The sequence below is a fragment of the Ursus americanus genome, chromosome 1 (genome assembly GCF_024610735.1).
Source record: "Ursus americanus isolate L20-20 chromosome 1, mUrsAme1.1.p, whole genome shotgun sequence".
Classification (NCBI taxonomy): domain Eukaryota; kingdom Metazoa; phylum Chordata; class Mammalia; order Carnivora; family Ursidae; genus Ursus; species Ursus americanus.
The window spans coordinates 33,309,910-33,330,898 of NC_142127.1; the positions used below are offsets into that span (position 1 = coordinate 33,309,910).

The following is a 20,989-nucleotide window of genomic DNA, read 5'->3' on the forward strand; positions in this document are numbered from 1 at the left end:
AAAGTAAGAAACCCCGGGTTCAGTCTGATTTCAAGCTTCTAGGTTCTCTTCTGCCAAAATGAACGTCATATTACCTGCCTTTTTGCCTGGTAATACAAATGAAATTGTAGATTGTCCCCTGCAGTCCCCCCCACCCCAAAAGTACTTAGTAGTCTGAGTTGTCTGAGACAACTCCATTATGTTGTGTGAAGTAAATTGTATTGTATGAGCAGCTTTGGTAAACTTGGGAATGCTATTACAGGAAATGAAAAATCATATCGCCAATTCAGTGACGCATATGGATAGACTGAAGTTGACCTTTGACACCATCTTTCAAAAAATAATTTAAGTGACTTATTAAGGTGTGTTAGCCAAGAATTTCTACTAGGTAACACAAATATACCTCTGCATGGTTTTAACACCTGAATGTTTGGCTCATAATCTTTGCTGTGGAAGTCTGTGTGTTTAACTTTCACACACAAAAAAGTCAAAGAGCTTTCTGGAAGTTCTCCAACAAGTGGTTGAGCTGACACTAAAAAAACTGTGAAAATTTCTGTGTTCTAAAAAGTACCCTAATGGTCTGGAAAAGTTGTTTTTGAAAAAAGTGCCAGGATGACCTGGATCATAGTATGATTGTGGCTCTTTTTATCAATCCATTCATTCCTTAAATGATTCAATGAGAACAAACTGAGAAGAGTGATGCACTGGATGCTAGGACCATAGGGCTTCAGAAAACAGTGCTGAATCTTTTAAAAAAGGAGATTGAAAAAAAAAATAACACATCATCTTAAAAGTAAATTCTGGAAAGACTGAGTGTCTAGCAGAGAGCTTTCAGCCCATGTATTCTCCCCTGCTCATCTGTAGCATTCATGGCAGATCTTGATGAACTTTCAAGTAAGCGTTTTAAAAGAAGTTATTTTTTGAAGTCATTGGGGGAATTAAGGTGTCTGTCGGGGCTTTATCTCTGTGATAGTAGTAAAACAGGATTTGAATGATTTCACTGAAATAGCACAAATATAAATTGGTTTCAATTTCTCATTAGACTGTAGGTGCCGGGAGTGCAGAGAGATAAGGAAAAAGTAGAACTATGGTTCAGGTTTTGTAAGGAAAGCAGAGCCATGTTTAGGGGCGGAGACTGCATGTAGTCTCTATCCACATGGTGGACTGGATGGTGGCTTGCCGTAGGTAGCATCTTTGGGTTCTGGATATACCATTCATTACGCAGAAGCTGGTTATCCTTAAATGCACTACTAGTTCTCTTCACAAGAACTTTGAGACAGCCACTTGGCTGTTGATGTATGTGTTGCTCATAGCTTCAGATATACCTTCCCAAGTCTCATTTCAAACCCTGTGGAGTGAACACTTGTAATAGACTGGGTACCATGTTTCTATATCTCTGTCACATCCAGCAAGTGTCCCCAGCAATGACCAATTTCAAAGGACCTGCTTCCGCCTTCCACTCAGCCCAGTCTGGTCAGGTCTTGTCTGAGACCTTGATCTAATGACTGATTTTGACCATGTGATCCCAGGTTGAAACTATTTTTGGCTTAATCTTGTGATCTGAGGATGCAAAGAAAGACATGATGTTGATTATAGAAGGGTGTGTGTGTGTGTGATGTTAAAACTGAAATTATGAAAGATCTAAAGACAAATCATAAACTAGCCAACCAAAGCTTGGTTTTAAGATTCAGTTTTCGGGTTGTTCGCACACATTGTTTTTGTTTTTATATCTTAAAAAGTTAATACTTCTGTATCTAGGAAACTGGGATGTGTGTTGGGTGTGGGGAGGTAGGGAGGGTTGGATGAAGATGGTGGGTTAAACAAATCTCATGAAATGACAGTGAAGATATAGTAATGGTTTGAGGAGTAGCAGTACATGCAGAGCTGGGTGAAAAAAATGTGACACAAATTGCAGAATTTTTAATTCTTTATGAATAATTTATGACATAAATGTTTTGGAAATTATAAAACTAAGAGGTTTACAGGACCCCCTTGGAGTGCTTTATTTCTTACAAAAGTGTTAGCTGGCAAAGTTGACTGCATATTTGGCTTGTAGATTTCTTTCTAATTTAGGCAAGTGGAGCGAAGAAAATATCAGACACTTTTTAACAAGAAAGCTGTGCTCAGTAACAAGTAAAACGAATTTAAAGAAATTACTTTGAGATCCTGTTTTTTGATCTTCTTTACTGAGGTATGATTTACATATAGCAAAGTTCACCAATTGTGTTTTCCAAAGTGGCTCGACCATTTTGCATTCCCTCCAACAATGTAATAGAGTTCCAGTCACTCCAAATCCTTTACCAACACTTGGGTATTTTCAGTCTCATTAATTCCACTCATTTTTATGGATATATAGTGGTATCTCACTTTGGTTTTAATTTGCATTTTCCTAATGACGTTGAGCATCTTTTTATGTGCTTGTTATTTGTGTATCTTTGTCGAAGGATCTGTTCAAATCTTTTGCCTATTTTTAAAAGTTGGATTGTTTCATTATTGAACTGTAATGTTTTAAAAATATATATTCTGGATAGAAATCTTTATCAGACGTATATCTTGCAAATATTCTGCTAGTTTGTGTCTTGACAATTTTCATAGTCATAAAGTGTTTTTCAAAGACAAAAAGGTTTTCTGATGAAATCGGATTTAGATATCTTTTATTTTTTTAAGTGGTTCAAGTATTTTGTGCCTTGTCTAAGGAATCTTTGTCCAAACTTAGGTCACAGAGGTTATCTCTTCCATGTTTTCTTCTAGAAATTTTAAGGGTTTGGTTGTATGTTATCTTTGTGATTTATTTTGAGTGAATTTTGGTACATGGGATAAGTTAAAGCTGCAGATTCACTGTTTTTCCCCCCCATATGCATATCCATTTAAGTACCATTTGTTGAATAGACTGTTCTTTTTTCATGAACTACCTTGGTATCTTTGAAAAACCAGTTGGCCAATATGTGTATAGTCCTATTTTTGTACTCTCTGTTCTGTTCCACTGATCTTTATCTCTACCCTTTGTCAATATTGAAGTTTCGATTACCATCTGGAAATCAGGTAGTGTGAATTCTCCAACTTTGTTCTTTTGCAAAATTATTTTGGCTACTCTAATTCTTTGCATTTTTATATAAATCTTACAATCTTGTAAGTTTCTATGAAAAACCCTCCAGGATTTTGACTGAGATTGCATTGACTTTGTAGATGAATGTCAAGAGAACTAACATCTTAATAGTACTGATTCTTCTGGATGATGAACATGGCATTGCTGTTTATTTAGGACTTTAATATCTCATAAGAATATTTTGAGGTTTTCAGTGTACAGGTCTTGCATGTATTTTCTTAGATTTATCCTTAAGTATATCATGATCTTTAGTGCTATTTTAAGTGATACATTTAGAAAATAAGTTTACAATGGTTTTTTCCTAGAGAAATACTGTTTTTAAACAACCTCCTACTGCTTCATTGATACCCATATGGAGCAAAGTGGCTTATAGTATGTTGCTGCATTTTCAAAACCAAGTTCCATAATTGAACACTGTCGTAATGGCTTCTTACTGTGAACCAGTCATGGGTAAATGTTGATGTTTAGTATTCTGAGCTTGGTTCTTAGGCTTAAGTCTATGCCTAAGGTAAATGAAAGCAGGTGGTAAGGACATGGTTAAGACCTAATGACTTTATTCCCAATTTTTAGTCCTCATGTTCTGTTCATAAGGATACTTTCCTTGCATGTATCAAACACATGTTGACTTCAGTGGAAGGCAGCTTCCTTCTCCACCTCTTTCTGTGCCATTTGCCTTGAGGGTTTGCTGCCATAAGTTATACCTTTTGCAAATATTTACAGTTCATTCACTGCAGTGAGCACCTCTTGAGCTTCTCAGGACTGTGTAACTGTCACCATGTGATTGCACACTGTTCGAATTGGGGCCCATGAAATTTCAGAGAATCCAATTAGTATAAGTATAGGCAGAAATCTGTAACATAAGAGTTTGCCATTCTTAGATAAAAAAAGATGTGATATATATATGATGAAATATTACTCAACCATAAAAAAGAATGAAATCTTGCCATTTGCAATGACACGGATGGAGCTAGAGAGGATTATGCTAAGCAAAATAAGTCAGTCACCATATGAGAAAGACAGATACCATATGATTTCACTCATATGTGGAATTTAAGAAACAAAACAAACAAGCAAAGGGGGAAAAGGAGGGAGGCAAAACAAGAAACAGACCCTTAACTATAAAGATCACACTGATGGTTGCCAGAGAGGAGGTACATGGGGGGATGGGTGAAATAGGTGATGGAGATTGAGGAGGCCACTTGCTGTGATGAGCGCTGGGTGACGAATTAAAGTGCTGAATCACTAAGTTGTACACCTGAAGCTAATATTACACTGTATGTTAACTAACTGGAATTTAAAAATATTTTTAAAAATAATAATTAAAAAAGCATTTACCATTCTTTCAAATTCTTGAGTGATTGAAAAATACTAGTACTCTTATCTAAATCTTGAAATACCTAATGGTCTCTGCAAGACATCAAAGGCTGCTGCCGCCGCTTCTCCCCCCCCCCCCATCAAGATCAGGACTTTGTTATTTTTCTTTTCCTCCCCCATGTTTTATTTGTATGATACATGGTTAGCTTTGGAGACTTTTAAAAGCTTTCCAGTATGTTAATCTTTTTTGGGAAGGCATCCTTAAGTAAGGTTTCTGGAATACGTAGTGTGTGGGGGAGAAAAGTTTTCATATTCTCATTTTTCATATGAAGAAACAATGAGGCTTGTTTGTACCCCTTGCATTTTTTAGAGGAAGAGTACTCCCCAGGGATTTTGTAAAATTTTCATGAAATCATAGATTGTAACTATAGTTTTATAATAAGTCTGTATCTGAAAATGTTCCAGAGTCTTTGCCTAACAGCTGTATGCGCGTTCTCTTTGTAGACCAAGAGGAATTTAGGATCCAAAGTAGGAATTGCACTCTAAAGCAGTGATTAGTGTTAGTGTACAGAAGGACCTACTTGGGGAATTTAAGAAAATGTGGATTTTTGAGTGTTTGGTGAATTGAGTCAGGAGAATGTTTGCAATTTAACAAGCATCTTCAATGGCTTTAGATGCTGGTTTTTGATGGTATATATTTTAAGAAGCTCCAAACTAAAAGAAGGGAAAGCTTTGGCTCATGAGGGGAGAGAATGAGGATTTGAAGATTATGTTAAAGGTTTTCCAAGATGATTCCAACCTTCCTTCGCTCTACGCTAGTCCTTAGATCCTTAAGAGCAACAACAACCCTACTTACAGAACAGGGCTACATGTCAGACACAGTCGTGGTTCAGTCTTTGCTTAGAACAACATGAGATAATAAACTTTATTAAAAGCATTACCTTCCTTCCTAACAAATTCAATTAAAACCATTTTTAAATCGGGAAAAATGATGAACTGTGAATAGGATTAAATAAGCCCAATTAATATTATATATTAGGGAGTGAATTATGGGATGTTTTGTTTAGGAAAGACCTGTTGAACTAGAAGAAACTTTTGCTAGTCTAAATAAAGGAAATTATTTGGACAAGTCTCATCAAAAGTTATTTTCAGTCTGAGAGCTGTAATGGAACACTTGGAAAGTTGTCCTCTCCGACCAGGAAAATGATTTCATATTCAGAACTGAAGAATGCTTCAAGGCTCTCCAAGAAACTGTGGCTGTGGAATGAATCTGACATACTGATTTTTCAAGTCTAGTCGAGCACAGAAATGGCCAGCTTTTAAAATTGGGGTTGGAGAAGGGATAGTTAGGCAGTCTTCATCGCATGTTCCCTACTATTCAAAACCCCTCGTTAACTTCCCCTTGTCTCTCTTATACCTATTAGCTTACTATTTGACATCCACCATTGTCTGTTCAAGTTACCCATTAGAGTCTTGTGCCATTATCTTTCCTAAACTATATTACTGGAACCCGGCTAAACCCATTGAAGTTAGCACATTCCCCATGCTTCTCTACCTTTGTTCCCATGTTCCCCATCTGGAAAACTCCTGTCTCCTGCCTCTCACACCGACCCAGGATATCTATACACTGCCTGCTCTTTAAAACTCAATTCAAAAACCACTTTCTCCAGGGAAGTTCCTTTGATCCTCTCCCTTGGAAGAAGCCTTACCTTTCTTTGAACTTTCAGAGGATCACATATGGCTCTTATCGTATTCAGCATTGTATTACAGCGATGTCTGTTGTGTCTCACGGATCAGATTTAATGCTTCAGAATGAATTTGTTTCATTTTTTTGCCCTTTTTACACAGTGTCTTGCATAGTGTGTTCTGGATGAATGAAATAATAAAATGATAAAAAAAATTTTTTTAACCTTAGTATTTTTCAGGTTAGTGCCTGGAAATAGAGACCTACTTGTGATAGCAAGATTTAAGGTGTTCAGAGGCAGGGGCTTACTTAGCAAAATGTTTTCATCCAGAAAGAACCACAGGGACCCTCTGAGTCGCAGCGCAGCTGGCCATTGCTGGCTCTCAGTGGTTAGACAAAACCGGACTCTCATCTGAACTCGCTTTCCTGGCCATCTGTTATCGTAGGTAGCTAGAGTCTTAATAGTTTTTCCTCATTTGCTTTAAATTGTCCTCTTTCTTCATACCCATACTTTCTGTAGGTGGGAGAGTCTGGAAGCCTTTCTGAGGTTCCAGAATTTGTTTTTGTCTTTTTGGGGGGAACATGGAATATGCATTTCCTTGGGGACTCTGGTACTCTCAGTTTCTTGGGAGAGTCTAGATCTATTTGTGTAGATGTTTTTATTTGCATAAATTGGTGGCCCTGTGAAAGCTGAGACGTTATGACTACCTTAGTCCCTCTTGCTTAGGAGCCCCGATTCTGGGCTTGGTGCCTCCCCCTTCCCTCCCCCCACGTATGTACATGCATTATTTCTTGGCTGCTGCTGTGCTATGTAACTTCTTTCTGTCTATATATAATATTCATGTGCTATTTTATTTTTGTCTTTTATTCTCCCCGTGCACTTCTGTTAGCGTTATCCCTTTTAGAGGGTAAACCCCTTGAGGACTTGGATTATTCCTGTCAGCAGAGCTCTGAAGAGCATTTAGCACCAAGTTAATGCTGCAAATTAGTACGCACTAATTGCAGTGATACTGGTGTAATTACGGCTCATTGAGAGACCACAGTTTGCTTACTCATCCTTGGGAGATGAAGTCCAACTATTTGCAGCTTCTAGGAAGAAAAATCAAGTGTAGCGAGCTTACGTGCCCAAGAGCAAAGTCCTTTGAATTTTCACTATCTAAAAATTATTGCAGGAGCAGAATAATAAAACATTAATAATGGCATAATGATGGTGACATCTAATTCATCCCGAAGGGCGTTTCAGCAATTTTGGTAGCTCTGCTGATACACTACTGAACTAGAGCCAATGACTCTGTGACAATCCCAAACAGGGGGAGAAACTCAGCAGTCAGTGTGTCTCCCCAGGAGCCATTCATTTCCCAGAGATTTCCTGGATTTTCAGATGTCTCGCTATAATTTCTTTCCTTTAACCTCAGAATATTAAGGTATAAGATAAACTTGACTGAAATTCTGTTTGATTTTGGAACTGCTTCTCCAAATACAATTTATGGAGCGTAAATGCTTATAACATGCTTGTCCTGAGTCCAGCTGACACCAAATTAACCTCAAGTAATTTCTTATGTAATTATACACATGGATTGAGAGGATTCAAAGGATCAGAAAGTGTTTTGCTGGATGAATGGAGTGCCCAATTCCAAACTTTTATGCAGAAAGGCTTTCAGTGACAAACTTTATTAGATTTAGGTGGAGAAAGGAGGGCATGGAGGAAGGCTCCAAAGAAACAGTTGAACTGCTTAGAACCTAAGGTTGCTTGCCTGTCTGATGAGAAAGGCCATGTTGCAGCTTCGCTGATGAGTTCCATTTACTGTGACTTACCTAATTAACCCCGTATCTCCCTGTCCCAGCCCCTTCATTGAGTTCCTTTAGAAATGGCTTGGTTTTCCAATTTGGGCTGCAGTAGACTTGAACCTAGTTATTAAGCGGAATCCATAAATGCTTTGTCTTTTCCTTATCTGCAGGGCAGGCCTATGCGTGGCAGGGTAACCTTCCTGGTGGCCAGCGAGGGGGGGGGCGGCTTGCTAGCATAAGCTTTAGTAGATTGAGTTAGTGAGAAATGTGTAATTGTGGAAGTCACTAGGCAGTTTCAGAGCCAGGAGAGATACCATATAGGCTTGTCAGCAAATGTCCTTTAGCTATGACATTAGTTTGGCTGATTTATATCTAGCACATACATATTCCCAGTACAACATTGACAATCTCTTTGCTTGCTTTTAAACTTGAAAAACTTACCCCTAATTTATGAGAGATGTGACTTGTGTATGACATCTAGAAGAAGTTAAATTCCTTGGACATTATTAAGGACTGTGTGCCAAGTGTTCTCCTATATACTGGAACTCAAAAGAAAAATAGAACATGTTTCTACCTTTTTAAATAAAGCTTTTATTCTATCAAAAGCAAAATGAGCACATTTACTATGGTGTCGTAGAAAGAACAAGAATCAGAGCGTCAGAAAGCTGAATCTTTGATTTGATGTGTGTGTGTCTGATTTAAGGTAAATCATTTCATCTCTGAACTTCACTTCCCCCATTTATAAAATGGAGGGGAAATCTACTTGCCAGATAGAGAGGCTTGAGTGAGTTAAGAGGTCTAGAGAATATGGTCAACTATAGAGTGTTACTCAAAGATAAGTGAATGATGCTTGAAAAACAAAAAGTGCTGCCCCAGATGGAAAGGTGATTGTGTTCTTGGGCTGGCATTAATAGAGTCGTTTTTAGCAGTGAGAAGAAATTTTCAGATCGTTACTAGAGATATTAATTTCTAAGTGTCTAATTCATTAAAATGAAATACTGGCAATTGACACAGCCGCTTAATGAAGATTCTGTGATTATCGAATGGGAGGGTGACCTGGCTGTGCCGTGTCGCCCCATTGATCCCTTACCTCACCTTGTGTGTCCCTTCGTAAGTTGCGCTCTTGGTCTCAGAGGAGGACCTTCCCTGATGCAGGAGCACCGTTCTCCCCTCAGCAGTGTATGAGTAGCTGCACTCCCTTGCTAAAGCCTCTGAAGAAGCTCTCAGGGTCCACGTGTGGGAGAATGTGGGGGTAGTGAAGCCTCCAAGACCGCAGATACATCTAAATGAGGTGTTGCATGTGGCAGCCTGCCTTGCCTTGGGGGAGCCTAGGTTTGTTCCCTCCCACACCGAATCCAGCACAGTTCATGGCCTAGTGTCCTGAATGTGAAGAAATAACTTCGGGCTTTTTGCTTTGAATGCTTATGAAGAATGATTAAAAACCGTAGAGTGACTGTCATTTCCCATCCAGAAATGTTCCATGAGGAAAGTTTGATCACACAAAGAGGTAAATGGCAGGAGGGCAGGGTGACGGGATGCTATATGATGAGATGTTTAGAAGGAAGTTTGTGTCTCAGAAGTTCTTCCAAATGGCATCAATTCACATCGACGAATCACCATGATTAGAGAATATTTTTTATCCCTATGAATAATATTTCTAGGTAACGGGACTTGAGTTGAGGACTTCATTTCATTAAGCTACTCACGTCAATGATATTGAGCAAGCACGTAACTAGTTATTGAAATTAGCCCGTGGGATCTAGCAGATCTGGAAGTGAGGGTGATGGAAAACTGCCAGCCAAGGCGTTTATGGGTTTCAGCGCAAAATCTAAAATTCTAATATTTAGAGAAAAAAATGGTTAATTTAAATAAATATGATGCCAGTAATCCTTCTAAAGTCCTTCAAAGTAAATGTGTTTTGGCAAGGCGCTGACATTCTCCAGTATATTCTCCCAAATGTTTCTATTGTCCAAATGGCTGTATTGAAGACACGGAAAGAAAAGGTTTGGTGAGCCAGATGCTGAATTTATAAACAGTAGTTCCTTTTGAGATTAGATGAACAACCGCAAGTTTTAAGGAAATGATCAGGGCTTTTGTATCCTTTCTCCATACCAGTTTTATTTAAATCCCTGGAGGTAGGTTGAGTTTTCTGAGCAGTAGATATAACGTAGACTTACAATGTTGTGAAGCATCAGGTCTCTTCACGTTCTGTTTTTGGAAACACGTTAGTAAGTTATTCAGACAAGTGAAAAATGTGACTAAAACAACGGCAAATTTTGATAAGCACATTTGAGAAAGTATGTATTAATTATAGACTTCGTCCATAATTTCAGGGGAATAATTAAAAGGAAGTACTTATAGGACCAATGGATGTCTATTTTTGAGAAACTCCCTGGGTCATGACCATCTTGAGTAGGAAATGAGAAAGGTGCATTTGTTGGCAGTCAAAAGTGGGATTCACTAATTGAGGGAATGCCAACATGTTATATGTGCTAGTCCACAGATTTCATTATTTTATTTTATATTTTTGAAGGGTGGGGCATGTGAGTGGGGGCAAAGGGCAGAGGGACAGGGAGGGAGAATCTTAAGCAGGCTCCACACACACAGCGGAGCCTGTCATGGGGCTCGATCTCATGACCCTGAGATTGTGACTTGAGCTGAAATCAAGTTAGACACTCAACCAACTGAATCACCCAGGCGCCCCCAGATTTATTATAATATTGTTATATATAATATGTTATTATAATAAATACAGCTCTTCCGTTGTGAAGACAGGGCCTAAAACAACAATCATTAGATGTCTTTCAGTAACTGTCTGCAGATTCAATTTTAAGTCCTCAAGTATCTACTACTTTAGCCAGAGTTAAAATTCATTGAGCTTTATGTGTTAGGGACCTTTATGAGGTAGGAGGTGTTTGCTGTATAGTAGAAGGGAACACAGAGCTGTCCCTGCTCATAGGAATTTTCAATATGGATAATTGGGTTGGATTTTTAAAAAGCATATGTTTTCTTGATATCCTAATGTATCTCTAGCAACACAAGGTTGGAAATAATAACTGACTTCTAGATAGCTTATCAGTTCATTTTTTGGAGTTTTTTGTGATTATTTTAGTCTTCAGCTGGGCTATTGCTAAAGCCCCATTGCAGTTGGATCCTATCTGGTCCTTTAGTGATGTGATGGTGATTTAAAACAAAACAGAACAAAACAAAAAAAAACCAGGCTTTATACATAGACCATTTGATGGCATTAGAAATGTCAAATACTTATGAATTGTTATTTAGAAATTGGTTGCGGGGCACCTGGGTGGCTCAGTCGGTTAAGCATCAGCCTTGGGCTCAGGTCATGACTGTCCTACAGTCCTGCCTCGGGTTCCCTGCTCAGCGGGGAGTCTGTTTTTCTCTCTCCCTCTGTCCCTCTCCCCAGCTCATGCTCTCTCTCTCTCTCTCCTCTCAAATAAATAAAATCTTAAAAAAACAGAAATAATATGCTGATCTTTTTGTTAACAGCTCTGTTGAGATTTCATTTATATACTATGAAATTCCTCATTTTTAAATAAAGGGGAAATATGGACAGGTGTCTCACTACAAGTCTCTTCCCTCTATTTTAAAGCATTTTAAAGAACAGAACATATGTTTTCACTAATAAGATGATCTTTTTGATAAAATGAGATGATCTTTCAGCCTTTCTAAATCTGTAATCAAGCAAGACTTGAGCGGACCAGGAAGGATGTTGTGGTTCCCTATTTGGAGAAATACAAGTTTGTAGGGGATAAACACATGCTTAAACACGCTGGCCAGTTGTTGGTGTTGTGAAGTACTCAAAAACTCCATTGTGGCGTAAGCAATAATCAGGTTAAAAAGAATTATTAGAAAAGCATCTTTTCAGGTTGTAGGTAGAAGAGATCCTGATTAAGAATTGTTTTGATTTCATGACAAATCTTAGTTTTTCCTTTTAGAGCGAATTCATTTAAACTTGTATGTGTGTGTGAAATGTAGCATAGGTCCAGAAAGAGTTGTGAAACCTAAGAAGAACATAATAAGTAGGATAAAGCCAGTGCCTATGTAACTACTACATGGATGAAGAAATAGAACCTTGCAGCCTCTTGGGATCACTGGGCATTTCCCTTCCTCCACTTCAGACCTCTGTCATTTTAATGCTAATCCTCTCTTCCCCCACCCCCTAGATATATATGTATGTATCAACAAATCAAACAGCTTATGTATGTGGCCCTAACCATTAAAGTTTAATTTTGCCTGTCTTATAAATCCACAGAAATGAAATCACATTCTTTTTGGCTCAACATCAGGTTTATAAGATCCATCCATATGGGACCATGCAGTACGGTTTGTTCATTTTTGTTGGAATATCATATACCATCACATGAACATATTACAAGCACTTACCCATTTTATAGTTTGTGGGCATTTGGGTCTTACCCAGTTTTTTACTAGTGCTTATTGTGCTGCTTTGGACACGATGGTCTGTAAAACCTGATACACACGGGCATGAGTTTCTCAAAGCGCGGTGTCTCCATGCACAGCCTCAACATAAGACTTGTTAGTGATGCCACTTGTCAGGTCCAACCCCAGGTGTACCTTCAGATACCACCTTGGGATATATATTCTATCTTTATATGCTTATTTCAGTGACTGTGCCTTTGCTAAAAAATATTTCTGGGTCTTCTAATTTGGAACTGCCTCAGGAACCCGTTAATGATCACGTACGTGGTCTGTTCTCATGCAAATGGTCACATGCTCACTTGAGTCTCTTAGCAGTAGGCTCATTACTCATTTTTGAAACAAATGGTTTTTATCCAGTTTGCGTCAAGGTTTTGGTATTTTCGAGGAGTAACATTCAACAGGATTTGCCCACACTGAAGACAGCCCAAAGAACGTGCAGTGGACTGCAGACACGCTGAAAGCGACTGCGGATACTGGTTGGAAAGATCACTGTTGCTGAAGTGAGGGCCGTGGAGCCCCACGGACATGGTGGCACAAACCCCAGAGGAGGGCAGGCGCAGGCTCAAATCCATTCGTACCACTGGCTAGCTGTGTCATCTTAGGGAAGCAGTGCATTTCTCGGAGCTTCATTATTCTCCTCTGCAAAGCGAGGATAATAACATTCACTGTAAAGATTCAAAACCATTCACAAGCCCTGCCGATAAGTGAAGGTTAGCTGCAGGGCCACACCCCTGCTGTGACCGCATTGCAGCCGTGGGCCAGCCGTGTTAATCGGTTGGAGTGTGCCGATGCTCATGCCTTCGTGGCTTTCATGCTTTTTACGTTTGTGCTTCTTGCAGGAACGATTCCAGGTGAAGAATCCTCCCCATACGTACATTCAAAAGCTCAAAGGGTATCTGGATCCAGCTGTAACCAGAAAGGTAAGATGGATTGTTTTCACTCTTTGTTGTCACTTCCTCATGAACGTGCACTGGAGGGGACCTTCCTTCCTCTGCACTGTAGCCTCTGCCAGGGCATCCGGGAAACCAGTCTCGGGAGACAGACACCATGAGAAAACAAAGAAGAAAGCCAACCTTCTCCGCTAAGGATGGGTTTGAAAGTGCTCTCCCGAGATGGGAGTCCCGTACCTCTGCTGGTTAGTGAGTCATGGCCATTTCCAGTTACACAGGGCAGCGAGTCCAGCCCGGAGGTGTTCAGGCCCCTGGAAAAAGCAGCCGTAGCAAAGGGAATGCTTGTCTTTCACGCCTTGGTGCCTTTCCAGAGGCCTTGAAAAATCGCTGGGGCTTTGTCATCCCAGCTGTGCACTCACATCCTGTGTTGATGCTATTCGCAGCTTCCCCCGGCCTCACCCTGCCCCTGGCCCCGCGAAGGTAAGGAGAGAATAGCTGATCCCATTCTCAACTGACTCTCTCCTTTGACGAACAAGCCGTGCTTTGTGTAGCCACACAATTGGTTTAAACCGATGCCTTGTGGTAAAGCATGTAGCCTGGCACAGCCCCTTGGGCTGGGATCGGTCCTGGGATGTCTCAGCACCGAGCTGTCCTTGCTCAAAATGGGTACGGGCGCTGTGCACCAGAGAGCACTTGTTGTGGGGGTGGCCTTCCACAACTCCTGCTTTCAAGGCTGCGGCAAAGATAACCGGAGCTGAATTCCCTCTGTTGTTTTGGGCTGTGACTCATGAGAGCAGAAAGGCGCACTTTTCCTAGTTTCCCACTGTCTCTAAGGCTCTTATAATTTTTTAAAAAATCTTTTTCTTCTGCTTCTACTCTGTCCCTCTGCCCCCCCCCCACCCCCAACACACTGCCGCCTATCCAAAAAAATCAAGCAAACGAGAACAGGTATCCCTTCCTTTTCAAAGTTTCTTGGCCTTTTGTCCTGTGCTTAACACAAGACCGGCAGAAGAAATACAACCTGGAATGATGATGGTGACAGTGGGCTGCAGACTTTGCCGTCAGTGACACAGCATATGTGACCTGACTGTGGCGTAGCCTTCTCTTCGAAGAACGTACCTGTCAAAGTATCGTAATATCTCCCCCTCACAAATATGGCTCACACATGTTTCTTTTCTTAGAAGAGCTTCTGTCCGGCCCCCTAAATGAGACAGCTGCCTAATTCTTACCTCTTTCTTGTCTCCTTGCCCAAGGATAGAGCAGCCTTCAATTTCATCACATTACAGAGGGTTAAATGAAGGCACCCCCTCCGCAAAATACACCCCAGAAAAAACCAGGAGGTTTTTGGGGCTGTTTCTTTTTAAAGGAGCAGCAGGATTCTATTTTAGAAATATTTTCAGAAATCCCCCTGCTTGTAAACCCTTGGGCTGGATGGCTCGGACCCCAGCCTTCCACACACTCCTCCGGAGCCGAGTGAGGCGAAACCACCGGTGTTTGTGCACAGACTGAGTGTCCTCTCACACACAGTGCATTCCACCCCCGGGTCTCTCCCTGTTCGTCAGACTCTTAGGAGAAAGGCGAGCATAAGAAAACTCCCCGAGAAGGCTTCTGAGTCCATCCCCAAGTGCGGTAAGGAGGAGATGCTTGGAGGGAACAGCAAGCTGTCTCCTGGCACAGTTCTGGTTCTCTTCTGGAACAATTTTTATTCCTGGGTTAAGCAAAGGATGTAAAACAAATAAGCTGCTTAGTTTTGCTCCATTGCACATAATTTACTAAAGGACAAAGACAAGGATATCTGTTTGGGCTGACCTTGACTCCTGCAATCTCGGCCCCAGACCGCGTGTGTTCATATCAGTGGCCTGGTTCCGTCTGTGCTTTGCTTTTCAAGATCAGTCATTTAATTGAGAAAAAAAAAAGGATGCTGGCTCAACCACCCCTGCTTTAGTAAGATTTCTGTCAGGAGCTGGCAGTAGGAAATGATCTGGTCGACTCAAGCCTAGGAAAGGAAATTTTGCTTGGAAAAAGGCACAGCTTGCAGTTAGGATGAGTTTAAGATTCTCAGCTATACTACGGCAGGGAAAAAGGAAGATTTCAAATCCGGGCTTTCAATTTTAACCAGTCTAGGCTGAGTTGTCCTCCCTTCACTAGGTCTGGAGTCCTTGGATACTTCACTCATTTATCTTTTGTTCACATTGAATAGAAGATATTTAATTTGCTGTCTTCTAAAAAAATTTCTTGAGCATATTCTATTTAGATTTTCTTCTCAAGTAGTTTTAAGTGAAACCGTGGAGTGCAGGGATGGAAAACACTAAATCAGATCTCTCTGCGAGCAGGACCCTCCAGAGCAGTGTCCTCCCTGAACACCGGGCGGTGCGAGTCTGTGGTCTGGGGGGAAGTGCCCAGGCCTGGCACGGAGAAAGGCTACGTACAGACAGTGAAGAAAGAAGGGGGGTTCTCTGCAGGCCGTGTGATCGTGAAATGAACCTTACTGCGTGGATCTCGGGGGCTCATCCCTGGGCCTGCCTTTTATGGACAGGGCGAGGGGAATGATGCACACGGCTCGCTGATGGGACCCCCTCCTTGTCGCGGCCCCCCACAGGCCTGTGATTTTTCTTTGCAGTGTCTTGAAGCATGCTGAATACGTTGTCAAAGTGCGAAGCGTTAGCTGTCGTTGTTTATGTGTTAGGTGAGGTGGGTGCCAAGGCTTCTCCATAGTCCTGAGTCCCGCTGGCGATCGAACAGTTCCCGAGAGAATATAGTACAGGGGCAGAGTTAGGCTCGTTCTGTCTGTTATCATGCAGTTGCAAAAGCCCAGTGGCTCTCAAGAAATGTTATCTGCTCCTGTTGTCATTCCTGGTATCGCCTAGCGTTTTGACCGAGGTCCTCTGTTTTGATACACGCGTCTTGGTCCTTCAGCAGATCCTCTTCTGTACGCCTTTGTGTCCTCCGTGCTACGCTGGTGCCCTTGTGGCTCATGAGAACCTTCCCCTGAGGACCCGCGAAGGCCACCGGGAACCAGTCAGAACAGTGCAGGAAGCGCAGCTGGGAACGCTGAGCTGCTTTCGAAAGGCCACCGAGGCAGACGGTCTGAGACCTGTGGCTCTGATATGGGAATGGCCTCGCTGGAGCAGCCAGCACCCCTGGAAGTGGTTTCCTCAGCCGTGTGGCCAGGGAGTCGGCCTCATCAGCAATCCTCATTGCTGGAAAGCTCTCCAGGAGACACTGGGCTCCGATGTCCCTCCAAAGGATACACGACTCTTCTGTCATTTCTTGACAAAAGAGGGGAGTGGCTCTTTTTTCATAGCATCGGGGATGCTTTTATTTCCTATATCTGACTACACCTGGATGCTAACAACCGAGAAAGTCTTTGGAGTTCTTTAAGAATGGCAGCCAGGGGGAAGCTGTGAGACTCTTGGCTTCCTCCTGGTAAGGAGCAGCTGGGTGGAGAGGAGAAGAGGGTGATAGGAGCCCGCCCATGCTGAGCGGGGTTCCATTCTTCACTGGGACTCCAGGGCCTGCCTGTGGCATGGCGTGGCCTCGCTCTTCCCACCCCACATCCCGCTTTTCCAGCCTTCCTCCGTTCCTTCCTGTCCTTGGATGCCTTCATCTGTGGACCTCGATGACTCTATTTCCACTGCAATTGTGGCAGCAGAGGAGAGGGGTCCCTAATATCCTGAGCTAGAATTCTCACAGCGTTTTCCTGAAGACCGTGTCACATGCAGGTGGTTTGATTTTGTAGAACAGAGAGCATAGAACTCTCCTTAGAAGGCACGGCACATCAAATGTCCTACTTCCAGAGTGGCCTAAAACTTCAGTTACTATAAATAATTTCTGGAAGAAATTGTGTTCCTGAGAACCGATGTGCGTCATGACCCAGTGATACGTGGGGAATCTTTAGAGTTGAGAGGATAGAGAAGCACGCATTTGCTGCCAGAAGGGGATTCGTCAAAGAAAGGCCGAGGGAGTTCTGGAACGATTGGTGGGATTTTGATGAGCCAGGGAAGGAGGAAGGGCATTCTGAAAGTAGGAGGGACCTTCCAAATGAGGGCTCATGGGCAGAGGTAACGCCGATTGCTTATTTTTGGGAAATGTTAGGTTCTGCAGAAAATAATTAACAGAGCAGTCCTGAGATGGCTACCTTAGAAAGGCCAGCTTGCCAGGGTGGCTCTTGGTTGGCAACTGGGAACTTGGATTTCAAGAGAGTTCATAACCTTTCCTGATAAGAATGATTCACTGTGCCAGCCATATGGTGGGTGCTGAATGCCTTTCTTCTTGAAGGGAGCCTGGACTTTCAGTATGTTCTAGGCAGAGAATGCTAAAGTGACCAGTTCCCAGGAAAAACCCTGCACTCAGTCTCTGATGAGCTTCCCTGGTAGACCGCATTTCACAGATCCTATCATCTGTGACTCCTCTGGGAGAAGACTGTTGCAAGCTTTTATCTGGTTTCTTCTGGACTTCACCCCATGCACCCTTCCCCTTGTTGATTGTACCCTGTATCTTTTTGATGTAATAAATCCTAACCATAAGGACAGCTGTATGCCGAGTCTTGGGAGGGAGTCTTAGCAAATCATTGAAACTGGGTTGGGAGAGTCTTAGGGACCCCAACACTTAGACATATTGGTGAATGTTGTTGTAGGACAGGGGAAATAGTCTACTTACTCAAAGAGACCTAGTACATGAAATAAATTTTTCCCAGTCCTTTCTCATAAGCTGATTTTCCTGATAAGAACAATTTATGTCCTTTGCAAAAAGAAATGTGAGAGAAGACCACTTTACTTTTTTATTTTAACATTTTTAATTTAAATTCAGTTAATATATAATGTATTATTGGTTTCAGAGGTAGAGTTCAGTGATTCATCAGTCTTATGTAATACCCAGTGCTCATTACATCACACGCCCTCCTTAATATCCAGCACCCAGCCACCCCATTCCCCCCACACCCCTCCCCTCAAGCAACCCTCAGTTTGTTTCTTATGATTAAGAGTCTCTTATGGTTTGTCTCCCTCTCTGATTTTGTCTTGTTTTATTTTTTTCCTCTCTTCCCCTGTGATCCTGTTTTGTTTCTTAAATTCCACATATGAATGAGATCATATGATAATTGTCTTTCTCTGATTGACTTATTTCACTTAGAAGCCCACTTTAAAAGCAGAGATATTTTCATGTTGGGGTAAACTTATTACAAATGGCACTTGTAGCAGTTGATAAAATGTTGTGTGAGAATATGTGTTCTTGAATTCTAGAAATTCAGACGGCGTGTTCAAGAATCCACACAAGTGCTAAGAGAACTGGAAATTTCTTTAAGAACCAACCATATTGGGTAAGTGTGCCCATTTAACATTTTCGCTTTAAGGCTTTTGGACACTTCATGAAGTGACTGAATCATATCCAAAGAATTAAGCTTTCTTGCTGATCGTTCTAAGTTAAGAAACTGAGGTTTAGATGGGTGGAACCTTTGTTAGTACTTGCATTGCTCACTGTACAAGAATCCGTAGAAGCACAGCAGTCTTCGATTTGGGCTATTTATAACAATCCTAAAATTCTTTGCTTGGATGCAGTGACAGTGCTTTGTCTCGTGTGCGTGCGTGTGTGTGTGTGTGTGTGTGTGTGTGTGTGTGTGTGGGTGTGTGACCATTCCTGGCAAATCAGGAGCTCCCAACAAGTAATGAACTGTGAGATGCTGAAGGATCTCTTGGTCATCCCTGCAGTTCTCCAAGCTTGTTAGTTGAAGCTGCTTCATTGTCCTTTCCTCAGTTCCAGAAGGGAAGAGAAGTGGGAGTGATGTCACCTTGCACTCCTCATTGCGCTTAGTTGTTCTGAGTCTCTTCGTCCTGCACCCCTAGATTTTTATGACTGGGAGAGTAAATCCACTCCAGAAAGTAAAGTTTGGGGAATCTCAATGCTAAGCATTTCTAAGAGTTTTTCATGCGACTTGCCTCTAGCAAGTACAACTTTATTACATTCTCCCTTACTCCTAGAAGGGATTGCACAATACCTTAGAATAAGGTGGTTTCTCTCCGTGGCAGGATACCAAGTAACCTATTTTGTAGCTTTAGTTCTTCCTAAAGGGCCTATTGAACATCCAGCAAGTTATGTAGCCTCTCTGTATTTTGATTCTTTGAATTTAACAGCGGGAAGACTGTTAAATCTACAGATTTTAGATCTTTCAGGACTTTCTCCTGTGACATTCTTTGCAGGGCTATTGGAAATGAAGTTTTGCATGTACGTTACGCTATAGTTTTATAGATTATTCTGTAAAATAAATGTACTACATAAATGATAGTTCTACTTCAGACCGCGTTAGGTGTAAGCCAATAAAGTGGTTAATTTCCACAGTTATTTGATACGTGATGAAGCTTGGGTGAGAATGTTCACCTCCTAAAGGATAACTTTGCACATTTGTCACCTTGAGAATGAAGTATTTGGAAAATAACTGATTTCTAAAGTTGATAATCACTTTGTCTGAGAAAATGGGCTGTCAAACAGTAGATCATAGAATCATGATTTTAGAACCAGAAGAGAAATTAAGGATTCCCTAGTTCCTCATTTTACAGATGGAAAGCATTCAGGACCAGAGAAGGTGAGTGACTCCTGCAAAGTCTACATCTGTACAGCTCAGGTGCTAGGGTTCAAAATGCTATGTTGTTTTTCTTATGTAGTTTAATCTGGCAGTTCTTTCCCAGAAAGGAAGTAAGGTAATCAGGGCTCTGGGATCAAAGCAATGAGGCTTGTCTTTTGGGGGTGAAAGTAGTGGTGATTTAATATAGTTTGGCATCCAGACTTGGGAAATTCAAATACTTTCCAGTATTTGGGGATCAGGAACTAGATTCCATTTTGTAAGATCCAACCCTGTACTGTTGGCACTTCTTCTTGATTGACGACGGTGGAATGAGCTGCAGCCAGGGTTTCTACAAATTGTCAAGGAGCGTTTCTTCAAGCATTGCTGAAATAACGTGAAATTGACCATCAAATACCAATGCAAGACAGTCGTTTTCAATACAGAGTTGGCTGAATAGAAGAGCCCTGGTTGGGCTGGAGCCAGTGGAAATCTGTAAGCAATCGGGGTGGTGTGCTGTTTCGGATGCTATAGGCATGTTGAAAGATTCTTACATTTCTTTCATCTTTAGCATCTGAAGTTTCCCTTTGTCCACCACCGATGTGTGAGACTTTCTGAAAGCTTTGGCTTTAGCAGCAGAAACGTTCATGGAGGTGCATTGTCTGGTTGTATGCAACCATTTATTGGCGTAGCCTTATATGGAAGGAAACCACGCACCAGGGTTTTGACCTGTCTTAACTGTCCTGAAAACCCAAGCCTGAGCTGGACTCTTAACTCTGATGGAGACTAACTCGCTTGACCTCATTTGATTGGGAAATCTTCTGAATTACTCAATAATGTGAAGATAATCAATTACTACAGTGAGGAATTTGTGGAATGCAGTGGGCTATCTAAGATTTTATTGTACTTTGAGGTACCATAATAGAATGGTAATTGGGTGCCCGTTTGTCTTATGGAAAGAGAGATCTTGGTTCAGATTTTTGCCATGCCCTTGATTAGTTATTAAGTTAGACAAATTACATAAATTCTTTGTATTTACTTACCATGTGACCTAAGTTAACTTCTCATCTATAAAATTAGGATAATAGTATTTACCAATAGGAATGTTGCAAGGTTAAATGAGATAATTTACAAAAGACCTAATATAGGGTCTAATACATAGTAATTACTCAATATGATAACTATTGTTGTTAGGCTTGTTGAAAGTAATATTT

The 20,989-nt window shown here is 41.3% G+C and overlaps 1 protein-coding gene across 1 annotated transcript in view; it reads left to right on the forward strand.

Annotated features, from left to right (window-relative positions):
* FMNL2 (formin like 2) overlaps window positions 1–20,989 on the forward strand; it is a 296,810-nt gene that overhangs the window by 182,196 nt on the left and 93,625 nt on the right. The window contains 2 exon segments of the mRNA XM_045781864.2: window positions 13,172–13,252; window positions 18,463–18,539. Of these exon segments, the coding sequence (XP_045637820.2) occupies window positions 13,172–13,252; window positions 18,463–18,539 (158 nt within the window).